The sequence below is a fragment of the Diabrotica undecimpunctata genome, chromosome 8, assembly GCF_040954645.1.
Source record: "Diabrotica undecimpunctata isolate CICGRU chromosome 8, icDiaUnde3, whole genome shotgun sequence".
Classification (NCBI taxonomy): Eukaryota; Metazoa; Arthropoda; class Insecta; order Coleoptera; family Chrysomelidae; genus Diabrotica; species Diabrotica undecimpunctata.
In genome coordinates, this window is record NC_092810.1 from 9,641,591 (window position 1) to 9,655,723 (window position 14,133).

Consider the following 14,133-nt stretch of genomic DNA (forward strand, 5'->3'; position numbering starts at 1 on the left):
TTTCTTATCCTTAAGTGATATACCTAGCATTGCTCTTTCCATCGCGTGTTGAGTGACTCTAAATATATTCATATTCTTTTTTGTGATTGTCCATGTTTGTGCCGCATAAGTTAATATCGGAATAATGCATGCATCAAAAACTTTAGATCTAAGATGTAATTGAATTTGTTGATTTCTGAGTATATAGTTCAGTTTACCGAATGCTGCCCAAGCTAACTTTCTTCTTCTTTTTATTTCTTCGGTTTGAATTTCCCTATTTAGTATTATTTTTTGTCCTAAATATATATATTCTTCAACTTTTTCTATAACTTTATCGTTTATTATTGTCACGGTGTCTTCGGAGTGCATGACTTTTGTTTTGTTTAAATTCATTTTCAGTCCTATTTTAGAAGATTCGGTATGTAGTTCTAAAAGCATGGTTTGCATTTCTTGTAGGTCAGTAGCTATCAGGATTATGTCATCTGCAAATCGTACATTACTGAGGTAGCGGCCATTGATGTTTATTCCCTTATATTTCCAATTTAGGTTTTTAAAAACGTCCTCCAAAACTAAGGTGAACAGTTTGGGCGATAAAGTATCTCCCTGTTTGACTCCCCTGTTTAATGGTACAGGGTTTGTGTGTTCATTTTCATTTAGGTAGTATGTAGCTGTAGCTTGGTTCATAGTTTCTTTTATTAAGTTAATATATCTGCTGTCTATTCTACAATTTTGCATTGCGTTTATTACGACCGTGTGTTCTATGGTATCGAAAGCTTTTTCGTAGTCTACAAATGCTAGGAAAACTGGAAACTTGTATTCGTTACATTTTTCTATTAATATTTTTGTGGTTAACAGGTGATCGGAAGTTGAATAGCCTTTTCTAAAACCTGCCTGTTCATATGGTTGGTATTCGTCTAATTTCCTTGTTAGTCGAGTAGTTATGACTTTGGTGAGTATTTTAAACAGGTGTGACAATAGGCTGATGGGTCTGTAGTTTTCCAATTTTCGACTATCACCTTTCTTGTGTAATAAGATTACTTTAGAGTTGTTCCAGCTCTTAGGGACTTTGCCCTGATATAAACAACAGTCCACAAGCTTAGTTACAATTGCAATGATTTCCTTACCTCCTTCTAATATCATATCTGTGGTAATACTATCTTCTCCTGCAGCTTTATTTCTCTTCATGTTTTCCAATGCTGTAGTTACCTCTGAAATTGTTACTTTCGGCATTATTTCTGATCCAACATTTTTTATTAATTTCCGTGCTGGTCTCATCTCATCATCTTGTTGATGTGTTCTGTAAAGTTCTGTGTAAAATTCTTCTATTCGTGTCAGTATGTTTTCTCTAGTTGTGATTTCATTTTCGTCTTTTCCCATTAATGATATCATCTGACGTCGTCCTAGTGTCGGTCTGAGGCATTTCATACTCTTATTTTTTTCAATAGTTGTTGTTATTAATTTTTCGTTTTCTTTTCTTTTTTGTTGTCTGAGTCCTTTTCTAATCTGCCTATTAAGTTCTCTATATTCGTCGGTTCCCCTTTTGTTAGATTTATTTAAGATCTTCCTTCTTTTTATTTGTTGTAATATTTCTTTGTCTAATTCATTGTATGTTGTTTTTGGTTTTTTCAGTTGCAGAAGGCTTTTATTCACTGTTTCGGTAATAGGGTTATTCAAATCATCAATATCATTGGAGTTTATCTGCTGCATGCTAACTTGATTTAATGCATACGCTATCTTTTTATTAAATTCACTATTTTTGATTTCTTCAGATGTCCATTTGTATCTTTTTTCATGTATTCTTTTTCTTTCTAGGTTTTTGTTAATTATTAGTTTTGTTCTTATTAGTCTATGATCGCTTCCTAGGTCAAACTGATTTAATACTGATACGTCTTCTACTAGGTTTCTATTCTTCGTTAAGATATAATCTATTTCATTCTTTGTCTTTTATCGGGGCTCATCCATGTCCATTTTCTGCTTGGTTTTTTATTGAAAAAGGAGTTCATTGAGTACATGTTATGTTCATTCATGAAATTGAGAAGCATTTCTCCTCTATCGTTTCTTTTCCCGTAGCCATAGTTACCAATTAAATGTTCGTAATCTTCCTCTTTTTTGCCCAATTTAGCATTAAAATCTCCTAATAGTATTTCGTAATTTACTTTATTTGTATCTATAGCTGTTCTTATTTCATCATAAAATATTTCTACTTCTTCATCGTCGTGGCTTTTGGTCGGAGCGTACACTTGGATCACTTTCAGAGTGGTTCTTTTATTAATCCTGATGATGAGATATGCTACTCTGTCTGATATGGGCTTGAATTCTTCGATACACTGTGTGAGGCTTTGTTTTACCAAAAATCCCACTCCCGTGTATTCGCCTCCTTTATGCATAAAATGTGTGCCATTTTTTAGTATTATATACTCATCACTTTATCTTCTGGTCTCGCATATACCAAGGATATCCCATTTTATATTCTTTAGTTCACTTTCTATTTCTGGGAATCTATTGTCGTCAGTGTTCGAATATTGTAGGAGCATAGTCAAATTGTCATCTTGTGGCAGCCGGGTCTTACCCAGGGATTCTTAGCACCCCCCCCCCTTCCGTTAGTTGTTTGATCGCTGCCGCGATCAAGTCTCTGGGAAGTGCTGGGAAGTGCTGGGCACTGGGGGTCTTTTCTTTTTTGTCCTGTACATTGACTTGAAGGTTTGGACCGTTATCTCCTCACGCTGGTCCAGTGCGGGTTGAGGAGGGAAGGGAAGGATTTGGGTAGGTCTAGGTTGGTGGGTAGGATTTAGGGCTTAGGATCCGTTCCTCTCCCAGAAGAGGATTGGGAGAAAAAAAAACGAGCTCGCGTGGGCAGGGGCGCATCCCTGAGGCAGACCTGTCTTTACCGGGATCGTAAAGAGTGTCTACCCGCTACCCTACCCGCTACCCACAACGTTTTACTGTATCTAAAAACACTATCGAACCGAACTGCTCACGGAAAACACACGAAATGAAAATGAAGCATCCGGTAAGAATGAGATTCATTTCGCGACAGGTTTCAGTTCAAACAGACACGGCGGCGACCTTGACGGAAGGTGCGTCGGACTACCGAGCGAGTCGGATTGCAAAAGTCGGACTTTCAAGGGTGTACTGTATTTATTTTTGATGAGTGAATAATAACATACGATTTTAATTTTAGGAGAAGCAAATCTAATTTATTATTTTTCCAAATTAAAATTTGGTTGGAGTCCTGTGGATTTCAGTCTATTCATTACATTTCAATTTGCAGTATACGTATCTGGTAAGTAAAACATTTTTTAATTTAAATAAAAAAAAGATTATTGACTCGTTGCTGCGCTTAATTTTTTTTTTTTTCATATTTTAAATTGGAGGTTATTCTGAAATTGTTTCCTTGATAATGATAATTAACCAAAGTATCTAACCTTCTTTGAAACATATTCGCAATTTTCCGAAAAGAAACTCTGACTTTTGTCCATAGTTACAGTTGCGTTGCCCTTATCACTTGGTAATATTCGTCTTTGTGTTCGTTTTTACTAACATTTACTTTTAATTGTGTGCTTTCCTGCAGTTCCTTTTTCCATAGTACTCTATATTCTTCCTTCACTTGTATTGGTAGTACTTGACCGACTCTTGCACCTGCGCTGAATGTTTAACCCATGGACGTATAAACACAGATGGACTCAGTTATTTACATAAAAATGTGAAGCCAAAATTATTTGACTAGGTCACATTCTCAGCACCTTCAAATGTTGTCACATTTTTTTATTAAAATATCTTATTCACGTATCGCTGAAAATATTACTATATTTATTTTATACTCTACAGGTGCTATAAAACCAAAATAATAATTTATTACTTATATTAATATATTAAATTTTAATTAAAACATCAAATGTGCACATAGTGTGCATATCATTTAATAATAGCATATAACAGATATCAACCAATTATTTTATATGTAGAAGCACTGAAACCTATTTATTAATGGCAACGGTGTTTACATTTCTCTGTCTTATGGCTCTACGTCAAACTTCAAATGCTGTTCCATGTCATGTCCATGTTTTGTTTACTTTTTACCCAAGATGAGAAAAAGTTGTTTTTCGATATTTTGGCTGTATGTTAAGTGATATTTGTAAATAGTGAAATAAACAAATTATAATAATTTTGCTACAGTTTTGCATTTGCAAAAAAAAAACGAAATATTTACATCCCAATGTCTCATTTAATTTGTAAGTACTGTTTGTTTACATTATTTAAGATGAGGAACTGAGGAAGCCTGTGTGTTTACATTTTAAAATATGTCTTTCATAGGCGTATCATTGGGCTTATTCATATTAATTAATGTATTGAACAAGATATTAGTTCATGAAATTAGTATAGACATTTTTAAATTGTAAGTAGACATCATCTGATTAAAAAGATCTGTTTAGTAGCTTTTTAATTTAATATTTCTCATGAATTAACAATAAATTAGTGAAATGAATAAAACTCATTTATTTTTCTATGTAGGTTTCCAAATAATATTGATTAATGATGAAACTTACTCTAAACTTCAACAGAGAAAACAGTATAAAAAAACCTTTCAAAAGCATCCTTTTTGGTTATTTAAACTTGTAAGGAAGCTGAAAAATATTTCAGATTTTTTAATAGAACTATAAATATCTACAACAGACTAGTTAAACACCTTATGAATATTTTGATTAATAAAACCATACAAAATGTCCCAAAATCAATCTATGAGCATTTTGGTGACCGTATGTATGATGAAGATGCAATCGATGGTCACTCTATGCAACTTTTAAAATTGGTTCTTGAGAAATATTTTAAAATTGGAATTCATCATGAAACGAGGACTACTTTAGATGCTAACACCGTGCGCATAAGAAGCGTTCTTACTAAGACTGTTTTATTTCGCAATCAATAAAAATTTATTTCTATACCAACATCTTCTATTATGTCTATTTACCATTTTTATTTTAATATTTCTGTTCGGTAAATAGCTTTCCAATAATTTATACATTTTCACGCCTACTTTTTAATAAGTAGGTATATTTGCAAATAATTTTATGTCAAATGCCAGCAAGAGCTTTGGAATGATCAATAAATAATTTTGTAGCAGAAACCCTTACTACGTGGAATCTATTGATATTGTATTAAAACAAATTTGTCACAATTTGAAAAAATATGTTTTAACACATTATAAATAAATATAGGTATGCACTTAAATTTGACAAATGTATATTTTTTAATTTTTTTTTTTACCGTAGAATTATTTGATACCTATTAAAAAATTAACTTGAGCTCAACTATATTTTATTGTATTAATTTTAAAGCAAATAAAATTGTATTTTATTTTTTCTATAAAAACGTGTTTTTATACATTATTACTACTTCCAATTATTAACTTCTGAATAATTATCCCCGCGAGTAAAAATTCAAGCACGCTTATGCTCATTGAGGAAGTATCACAGTCTATCGATACCCGTTTTACTCCCCTTTACCCTCTTGTCCAGGAATATCGAAGCTTCAAAACAGTGTGTGTTTAAGGTATCTTATTGCTGGGTCCATCTATGTTTATACGTCCATGGTTTAACCGCAATGGAGTTTGTTATTTTGTAGTTTTCCGGTCATTTTTTAAATCTTACTAGTGATGTCCAAGTGTATAAGTGCTATGATAGTTTGATTATGTGTCGATAACAATCATCTGTTTTTGCTCACCAAAGTCGATTAGACGATGGCGTCTTAAATTTTTTGTTCCCAACCTATAAGGTCCCACACATTCCTAAGCTGCACCATCTTTTACTTTGATGTTAAAATCTCCAAGAAGAGGTGGAACATCACGTGTTTTGATTGATTTCAATATCGATGTAAAATTTTTCTTTTTCTGATTCTTTATGGGAAGATCCTCGTTTGAGGCTTTTTCTTCTTCTTTATTTTCTATTTATTAATTTAATCAATCTCTATATATGGGCGCTTCAGTCGTTCTGGAACTTTATCCGCGCCGCTCGAATACCTTGGAATTATCTTGAAAGCGGTACGTAACTTTTATTCTGTATGAAATGATGTGTGTTCGTTGGAGTATTAAGTAACGAAACTCTGAAGGTATTGCACAAGTTTATTGAGTTGTTAACAGCTTAGTATACAAAACGATACTAACTTAATGAATACAAACTATTTCTTAAAACCTTTCATAGTCCTTGAACATATCGCTGACACCTCGAAATTATCTGCGTGGGTGTTTATCATCTCCGATGTAGTCTAAATATTGAAATATTGAAAACACACACAGTGGCGTGCTCGCCATAACACGTATACCTCTTGTAGTTGTAGGTCATTGAACGCTGTCCTGATGCTCGATCGTAGGCAAGGGGTTGGCATAACAATATGTTAAATATTTGGGCTGATGGGTAATATCCCACTTTTCCTAAAATTTTCCAACTTTGTAACCGTATAAAGAAACGGTATTTGACGGTTGGCCTTATTTAACTATTGTAGGTATAAAAGAGTGTTTTTGTATTTTTGGGTATTCTATGGGAAGTTTTATTTTTACTTTTTAATTTGACTGAAGTACCATTCTACTATAGACATACAAGTCCAGTTTATAATATTTTGGTTTTAGGAAGCCTTTTTGGATTAGTGATACTACATAAATGTTTTAAAGTAGATGATTGCATATTAGGAATGATATGCTGCATTAGTAAGATTATGGCGAATTGTATGTATGCTTTAGGAACTTCATGCTTCTACATGATGATTGGTACGTATTACTATGATATTTTTTAATGATAAATCTACTCATATGTTAGGAATATTTCAACAACATGGTTGAGGTTTCTTAAAACGATGTCGCTCTACTAAAGATATCATAAACTGTCCTTTGTAATGCATGAAATCATACAACAAAGTTAACTGCATCCTTTACACATGTAAGGGGAAGATAATGAGCCTCAACTCATGCTAAAGATCGTTTCAGATTGTAAAAGCTAGAAGACTACTACACCACATACCCTATACTGAGAGCGCAGCAGTTTGAGTGCAGATTTGTATAGATCAAAAACAGAGTAAATACCTGAATCACTGAAATTTTGACAATTGGAAGCATGATGTGTTTATTGGCGAGCCAAGATTCCGTAGACGTGCTATGACCGTACAGTCATAATGGAGAGAAAAAACTGGGTGATACAATAAGATTTTTATCCTTTCGAGCAAGCTTTTTGGTTGTGCATAATTTTGCGTATGGAACACAATTTAGGAATGTACTAAAAATTTCCTATAATAAAGGTAATTGTTGAAAATAATGTAATTAAAATAATATTTATTTTTTAGGGGCTACCCTGGACGTCTTTGGAGCTTTATTTGCTCCAGTTCTTCGATCAATTGGTTCAAAGTTGGTATCGACTGACGAATTGGGAAAGTTTCATTCTCTCTTTAGTATCGTAGAAACACTTTCGCCATTGATTTTTAGTCCAATTCACAGTAAAGTTTATGCAATGACTATCAATAAAAATCCAGGATCGTATTACTTAGTTACTGTGGTTAGTTTGATACCAACCTTTTTAATATTTATGTAAGTAAAACTATTTATTACCATAATCATTATTTTTGACATTATATCTATGCGGATGAACTTTCCTGATCATTTTAAGATGTTCCTACGTAAGCCAAAGCAATATCAATCCTTACTATATACTCGTGTCTAGAAAACGAAATATTACAAATATTTGAAAGCTTTAAACTATAGTGGGAAAATAGTTAATGAAAAATAGGACGAACATAAATTGCTTACAACGAATTTTCTCGAAAAATTTGGGAAAATAGCAATTATAATTTTTTATGACATTATCCGGGAAATCAATGTCTTACCTCTGTTTAGAAAAAAGCTTCTACGTTTTCCAAAACCAGAGATATTGCAAATTTATTAGAGAACTCCATTTTAAAGCTCCAATCTTAGATGGCAGATCATCTTTTGCCAGTTTAATATATTCCTAAAAACCATATTCAGCAATGAAAGATATATATTTTCAATAAATTCGAACTTGTAGCTTTGAGTTTACTACTATACAGGGTGTTTCAAAAAGGTATGTCATAAATTAAATCACGCATTCCGGGGACAAAAATAAATTGATTGAATCCAACTTACCCTAGTACAAAAGTGTACACAAAAAAAGTTACAGCCCTTTGAAGTTACAAAATAAAAATTGTTTTTTTGCATTATCTCCTAAACTACTTGACATTTTGTAATAAAAATGGACACGTTACTTTCTTGTTCTGAAAGCATTTTTCATAAAAAAGAAACAACAAAATCTAAGCGCACAGAAAAATTTTAAGGGGGGTGTGCAGCCCTAAATCCCCCCAAACTTTTGAGTGCGTTGAAATCAAATGAATTTTGTGGCATCATTAGTTTAACACATTATTTTTAAAAAAATTTTGCCTCCTATCACTTTTTTTAACTTTCAAAAAACAGTTTTTATTGAGTTACGGCCCTTTTCATTAACCTTTAAAAAATTACGTGCAACTAAATAAATGGCTGAAATGAATTAACAAGTACAAAAAATGTCTATAACCTCTGTAAATATGATATTACAATAAATGTTCAAAATGACCCCCATTTTCTTCAATACACATTTGGTATCGTTTTAATAAGGAGAACCGAATGCGCTGAAAAATCATATTTTTCTGACAAAATTGATTTGCAGCTTCAATTATTCTAGCCCTCAATTGTTGTTCGTCCTCTATTGTTACAGAATATACTTTCCCTTTCATAAACCCCCAAAAACAAAAGTCCATGGGGTTAAGATCTGGATTTCTGGGTGGCCAAGAAATAGGTGCGTCACGACCCCTTCCAATCCACCGACCAGGATACTGCCTGCAGAGGTATTCCCGGACTTCATTACTGTAATGCGGTGGAGCGCCATCTTGTAGAACCCACATATTTTGCCTTATTGCAATATTCACTTCTTCCAAATAATCTTGTAAATCGTTTGCCAAGAACTGCAAATAATTATCACCATTTAAATTGTTGGAAAGAAATACTGGGTCTATTAGATTGTTATCCACAATTTTTGCCCAAACATTAACTTTGAAAGTCCTTTGGTGATGAGTCGTTTTTTTGGCGTGAGGATTTTCGTCGGCCCAAATGTGTTCGTTATGATGGTTTTTTATTCCATTTTTACTGAAGGTAGCCTCGTTGGTAAACAAAATATTTCTAATAAAATTATCATTTCGAGTGTTTTCCATTAACAACCAATCGCAAAATCCAATCCTTTTAGGATAATCTTCAACCAATATTGAACCGTTGTTAAGTGATAGGGTTTAAGCAGCTGTTCCTTCAAACGCCTTCAAACCTTTCCGTGAGGAACATTTAGTTGAGTAGATATTACCCTTGTACTTATTCCAGAGACTTCTTCAATGATTTCTAAAATGTCTTCATCAGTTGCATCCATTATTGCAACCACTATTGCCAGCAACTTGCGGTTGGAATGTACCCGTTTCCCGTAAACGACGATCAATGGTCAGAAATAATCGTCTATCGGGTGTATTTCGATTGGAGTATTTTACTGCATAACGCCTTGCGGCTGCTGCACTATTTCCTTGACTGATTTAATCTGATCCAACTTACACAAAGTTAAATGCATATCTGCCATTTCCTGAAATGTGTAGGCCATTGTAATATAAAAATTTTTAATATTAATCTTATTCACACAATAAATGATAGCTTCAAATTATTGACTATTATTGATGGAACTGTTTGTAATTATTGTATCCCTAGAAACTAATTGTAATTTTACGGCTAACTAGGAAAAAACTAGTTTTTCGAAAAAGTGATAAGAGGCAAAAAAGTTTTAAAAATAATGTGTTAAACTAATGATGCCACAAAATTCATTTGATTTGAACGTACTCAAAAATTTGGGGAGATTTAGGGCTGCGCACCCCCCTTAAAATTTTTCTGTGCGCTTAGATTTTGTTGTTTCTTTTGTATGAAAAATACTGTCAGAACAAGAAAGTAATGTGTCTATTTTTATTACAAAATGTCAAGTAGTTTAGGAGAAATGCAAAAAAACAATTTTTATTTTGTAACTTCAAAGGGCTGTAACTTTTTTTGTGTACTAAGGTAAGTTGGATTCAATCAATTTATTTTTGTCCTCGGAATGCGTGATTCAATTTACGACATACCTTTTTGAAACACCCTGTATATCCATTATTTTGTATTTTTTATTTTCAGATTGTTATATTGGCAATCCCACAGTCGAACCAAAAAACCCGAACACCAACAACAAGACGAAAGTTTAATTCGTTCTACAGAAGCATGATTCCAGTTGAGGATTTAAAGAAGTTAAGAACTCCAGCATTAAGGATTGAATATTTATTTGTACATAATAAACATAATGTGATAATTAAGGCTGTACTACTAATAAAATTAGATAAAAGTAGTTTCCCATATTTCTACGTATTCCAGTCACTGGCCTCGTACAGCTTATGATGAGGTTATGTCGGATTTTGTTTCTATTTTATCAGAAATTTGTCACAATTAGAAAGGGCAGTCTCAAGAAAGGAAAAAATTTTCTGAAGTTGATTATGCCAATGTTTAATTCAAAATGCTTAAAAATTTACTTATAAATAAATAATTATTAAATCTTAAGGACACATAAAGTCATCATTCCCTTGAAAAATGCTAAATGATAATTTTATGTATGTGTGGAGAAGTTTGGCTTCGAATTATGTTCATGAGCCACAGATCTTATTAATGAAATATTACTGACTTAAAATTAAGTGAATATGAAGCTATGTTTTGGAAGGAGAAAAGGTTAGGTGATGAATGCTATTTTGCAGAGTTGGATGAATTGAATATAGTTATGATCATTAGTAATTCTTTTATATAAAGTTTCCAATTTATTCCTGGCATCTTTCTTTATTATTGACAAGAAATCATTATTAAAAAACTTCTACTTCCAATCGTTGCTTCCATTCGAGTGTCACAAGCACTTTTGGCTGCCGTATCTACTTCTTCATTGCCTTTTTAACCCAAACAAATTAGTTATTTTTTCGTTTCTACATTAAAGACCATAGTTTAGATTTAATTTTTAGTATTATATCGTTTTTAAAGTGTTTAATTGAAGATCCAATGAGTGCTTGCAATACCGATTTGGAGTCAGAATTACAGCTCTCTTAGAGGGACTTTTTTCACACCAATCAAGCGCTCTATTTATTGCTAAAGCTTCTGCTAGTTATCATAGTAAATTCTATTATAATTTGTCCATCGGCAAAGGAGTAAATAAACTATTATAAAATGATAAATCACTAAATTTGAGTCAGTAGTGTCTCTGGTCATAAAGCCTTTAGCTTTTGGTTGAATGAGATAACGCGGGAAGGTACCTAGAGAAAACAGAGGCTGATGTCTGTGGTCAGGTAATGATGCGTGTCCTCCGCAGGTAAACATACGGGTCGGTATTGCAGATAGACGCTAGGACCAGCACGATTCGGATGGCCAATTTCCGGAACCAAAGACAATACGTTGCAGAAACAACGACAGGACTTTATGGTAGCAAAAACGGCAAGACAACGAGGCAAACAGAATTGACATCAAAGTCTATGGATAATTAAAATTAACCGGACAATTACAAGATATGAGCAAATAAACTTACCGACCCGGACTTTCTTGTGCAAGAACTGAGACGAAAAGTTAGATTACTGTGAAGAACGGGAATGTCGGTTCTTATGCGAGAATAGTCCTAAATATGGGGTACGCACAGAAAACAATTTCGAGTCAACGAGACTTTCTTTTTTTAAATCTATATTTTTCGAGCGAAACACAGCAGTGGCCATACAATAGCTTTATTAAATGAGCAGATAATTCATTTTATCGGTTCTTGGAAGTTAAGGGTTAGCGAGTAGATAAGGCAAACAAGCAATTGAGTCATTTCAGCGAAGGCAAGAATTTTATATGAACACCATCGGTAAAAAGGTTAGGTTAGGTTAGGTTAGGTTATGAACACAATGAGGTGCCACGCTACTGCAATTAGAAATCAGTGCACATGCACGTCTTGCTGATTTGTTAGCCATGAGCGTAGGAAAAATAAATTTGACTTTGTGAGATACTATTATTATAATTTTATTATTAACTACTTTTAATTTTTCTTGCACCCCACAAAAAATATTTTAATATTTCTCTCCTTTGTAAGCAATGATTGCCATTCCTTAAATAGTTTAAATAAATGATTTGTTAATCAGTTTAAATATACTGAAAATTAAAGAATATGCCCTGCTACGAAAATACATGACTCAGATTTTCTCGATTTTTTGATAGAATAAAAGTTTTTGAAACTATTTCAGATTACATCTCAAATGTAACTTAATCATATTCAACATAGATTCAAGAATATAATGTTAACTTTCTATTTTGACATATACGAACTTTTCTTATTGTAGAATTTTATATAAATCGCTATCAAATATATTAACAAATACATTATCTTAATTTTAATGTTTACCATGTTCTAGCATCTGGAGGAGTGGACTATGTTGGAACATTTAACCGAATATGGGAAAATCATCTAGCAGAATTGGTTGAGTGTCCAAGATGTGGCAGAAGATTTTTCCCGGACCGGATTGAGGTGCACATAAAATCGTGTGCTGGGCTTAAACTTCAACCCAAGGACACAAAGAAGCCATAATTTTATACATTGTACCCAAGTTGATAATAATTATTAAATAAAATCCTAATTAACATGTTTATCTACGCTTCATAGTTTTAATTAATTACATTTACATAAGTTTTAATAAAGTAATAGCAAAAGATTAAAAATAATGCATTACTACTGTCCAAGAATTTATTACTTTGAAAATTTAACTATTACAAAACAAAAAATGTACAGGCCGAACCTTTAAAATGCTCACATCCAATAAATTCTTGGTGAATCATAAGGTTATACCTTTTTACAAATTGTGTCAAATCAAATCTAAAAATAAAAAGGAAGTACTTAAAAATCAATTAGTAAGTAACAAATCAATTTCGCCTTCTATGCACTAACGAATTAAAATATAGTACAGTACTCGTAGTGGGGTAATACTGTTAGTACCGCCTTTATCATTGATATCGTCTACAGAACCGATATGAATTTATGATTTTTAACAACTAGTAATTAAAGTAATGATCCACAAATTGACGTACTAATAAAGTATTTTAAACAAATCGGCGCAAGTTTTTATTGATTTAAACGTAAATTTTGGATAGAGCTAAAAGAAAATTCGTCGTATATGTCTATTACCCTTTGTTTCCTAGCGGTTTCATTGTGAAACCACATACAAATAAATTTTTAGCTACGTTCTCAGACTAATGTCTAGAGCGTGACCCACTACTCTGAGCCGCGTAATGTAGGTTGCCTATTATGAATTTGAATCGGGAAAATTACTGACAGACTTACGCCTGACATCCGACATCGGATAATCATTTTTGACTAAAATAGATGTTAATTATTTTTCTTCCAAAACGAATTGTCATTACAACAAGCAATTTTAGTTCTATCATATAATGATTTAATGACTCCCTTTTTAACATTTATGTTGGGATTTGATTTATAATTTAGATATATGTATTATGTTCATATGTGTTGGTTTTTTGTATACATGAGTCTCATATCCACTATTTTCCTTTGAGATTAAAACATTCAGAAAAGGCAACAATTTATTTTATTTCTTTTCCATTGTAAGTTTTATTGACTGCTCCTTTTTACCTTTTATTTATATTAATCAGAAGTGTGTCCAACAGATCATCTACATATTTCCAACATATTGTGGGCTTTAAATTTTGATTGGGAATATTTGTTTTGAAGTCTTCCATCAATATATTAGCTAATAATGGATTTAAAGCATAGCCCAAAAATTTTGTTTATAGAAATCATTGTTTAGATGAAAATAAGTGTCGTCAGTAGATAATGTCAACAGTTCCGTTATAGCTGATACATTTAAATTGGTTCTAGTTTAATCTATCATTTTGTAATTTGGTCCTAATTGTTTTCAAAGTTTTATCTAATGGTACATTTATATATAGACTATTTATTTATATAAAAACTTAATTAGAAAATATTAAATATACAAATCAATGTATCAAATTATATTAACATTTAAAAAATATAGATAATTTTAATGAAATTT

General features: G+C 32.3%; 2 protein-coding genes across 3 annotated transcripts in view; both read left to right on the top strand.

Annotated features, from left to right (window-relative positions):
* Positions 1 to 10,441, top strand: part of LOC140448199 (probable peptidoglycan muropeptide transporter SLC46) — a 34,565-nt gene extending 24,124 nt beyond the window's left edge. Inside the window, exons 4-7 of the mRNA XM_072541314.1 lie at positions 3,161 to 3,262; positions 6,602 to 6,739; positions 7,309 to 7,549; positions 10,205 to 10,441. Of these exons, the coding sequence (XP_072397415.1) occupies positions 3,161 to 3,262; positions 6,602 to 6,739; positions 7,309 to 7,549; positions 10,205 to 10,292 (569 nt within the window). The 3' untranslated portion in view covers positions 10,293 to 10,441. The remainder of the gene's footprint in view (positions 1 to 3,160; positions 3,263 to 6,601; positions 6,740 to 7,308; positions 7,550 to 10,204) is intronic.
* LOC140449244 (uncharacterized) overlaps positions 1 to 12,695 on the top strand; it is a 151,367-nt gene extending 138,672 nt beyond the window's left edge. Inside the window, exon 9 of one of the 2 annotated variants that reach the window (XM_072542448.1) lies at positions 12,481 to 12,695. In XM_072542448.1, coding sequence (XP_072398549.1) covers positions 12,481 to 12,653 — 173 coding nt within the window. In that variant the 3' untranslated portion in view covers positions 12,654 to 12,695. The remainder of the gene's footprint in view (positions 1 to 12,480) is intronic. The other variant, XM_072542450.1, reaches the window with a different exon arrangement.
* Positions 12,696 to 14,133: the final 1,438 nt, after the last annotated feature.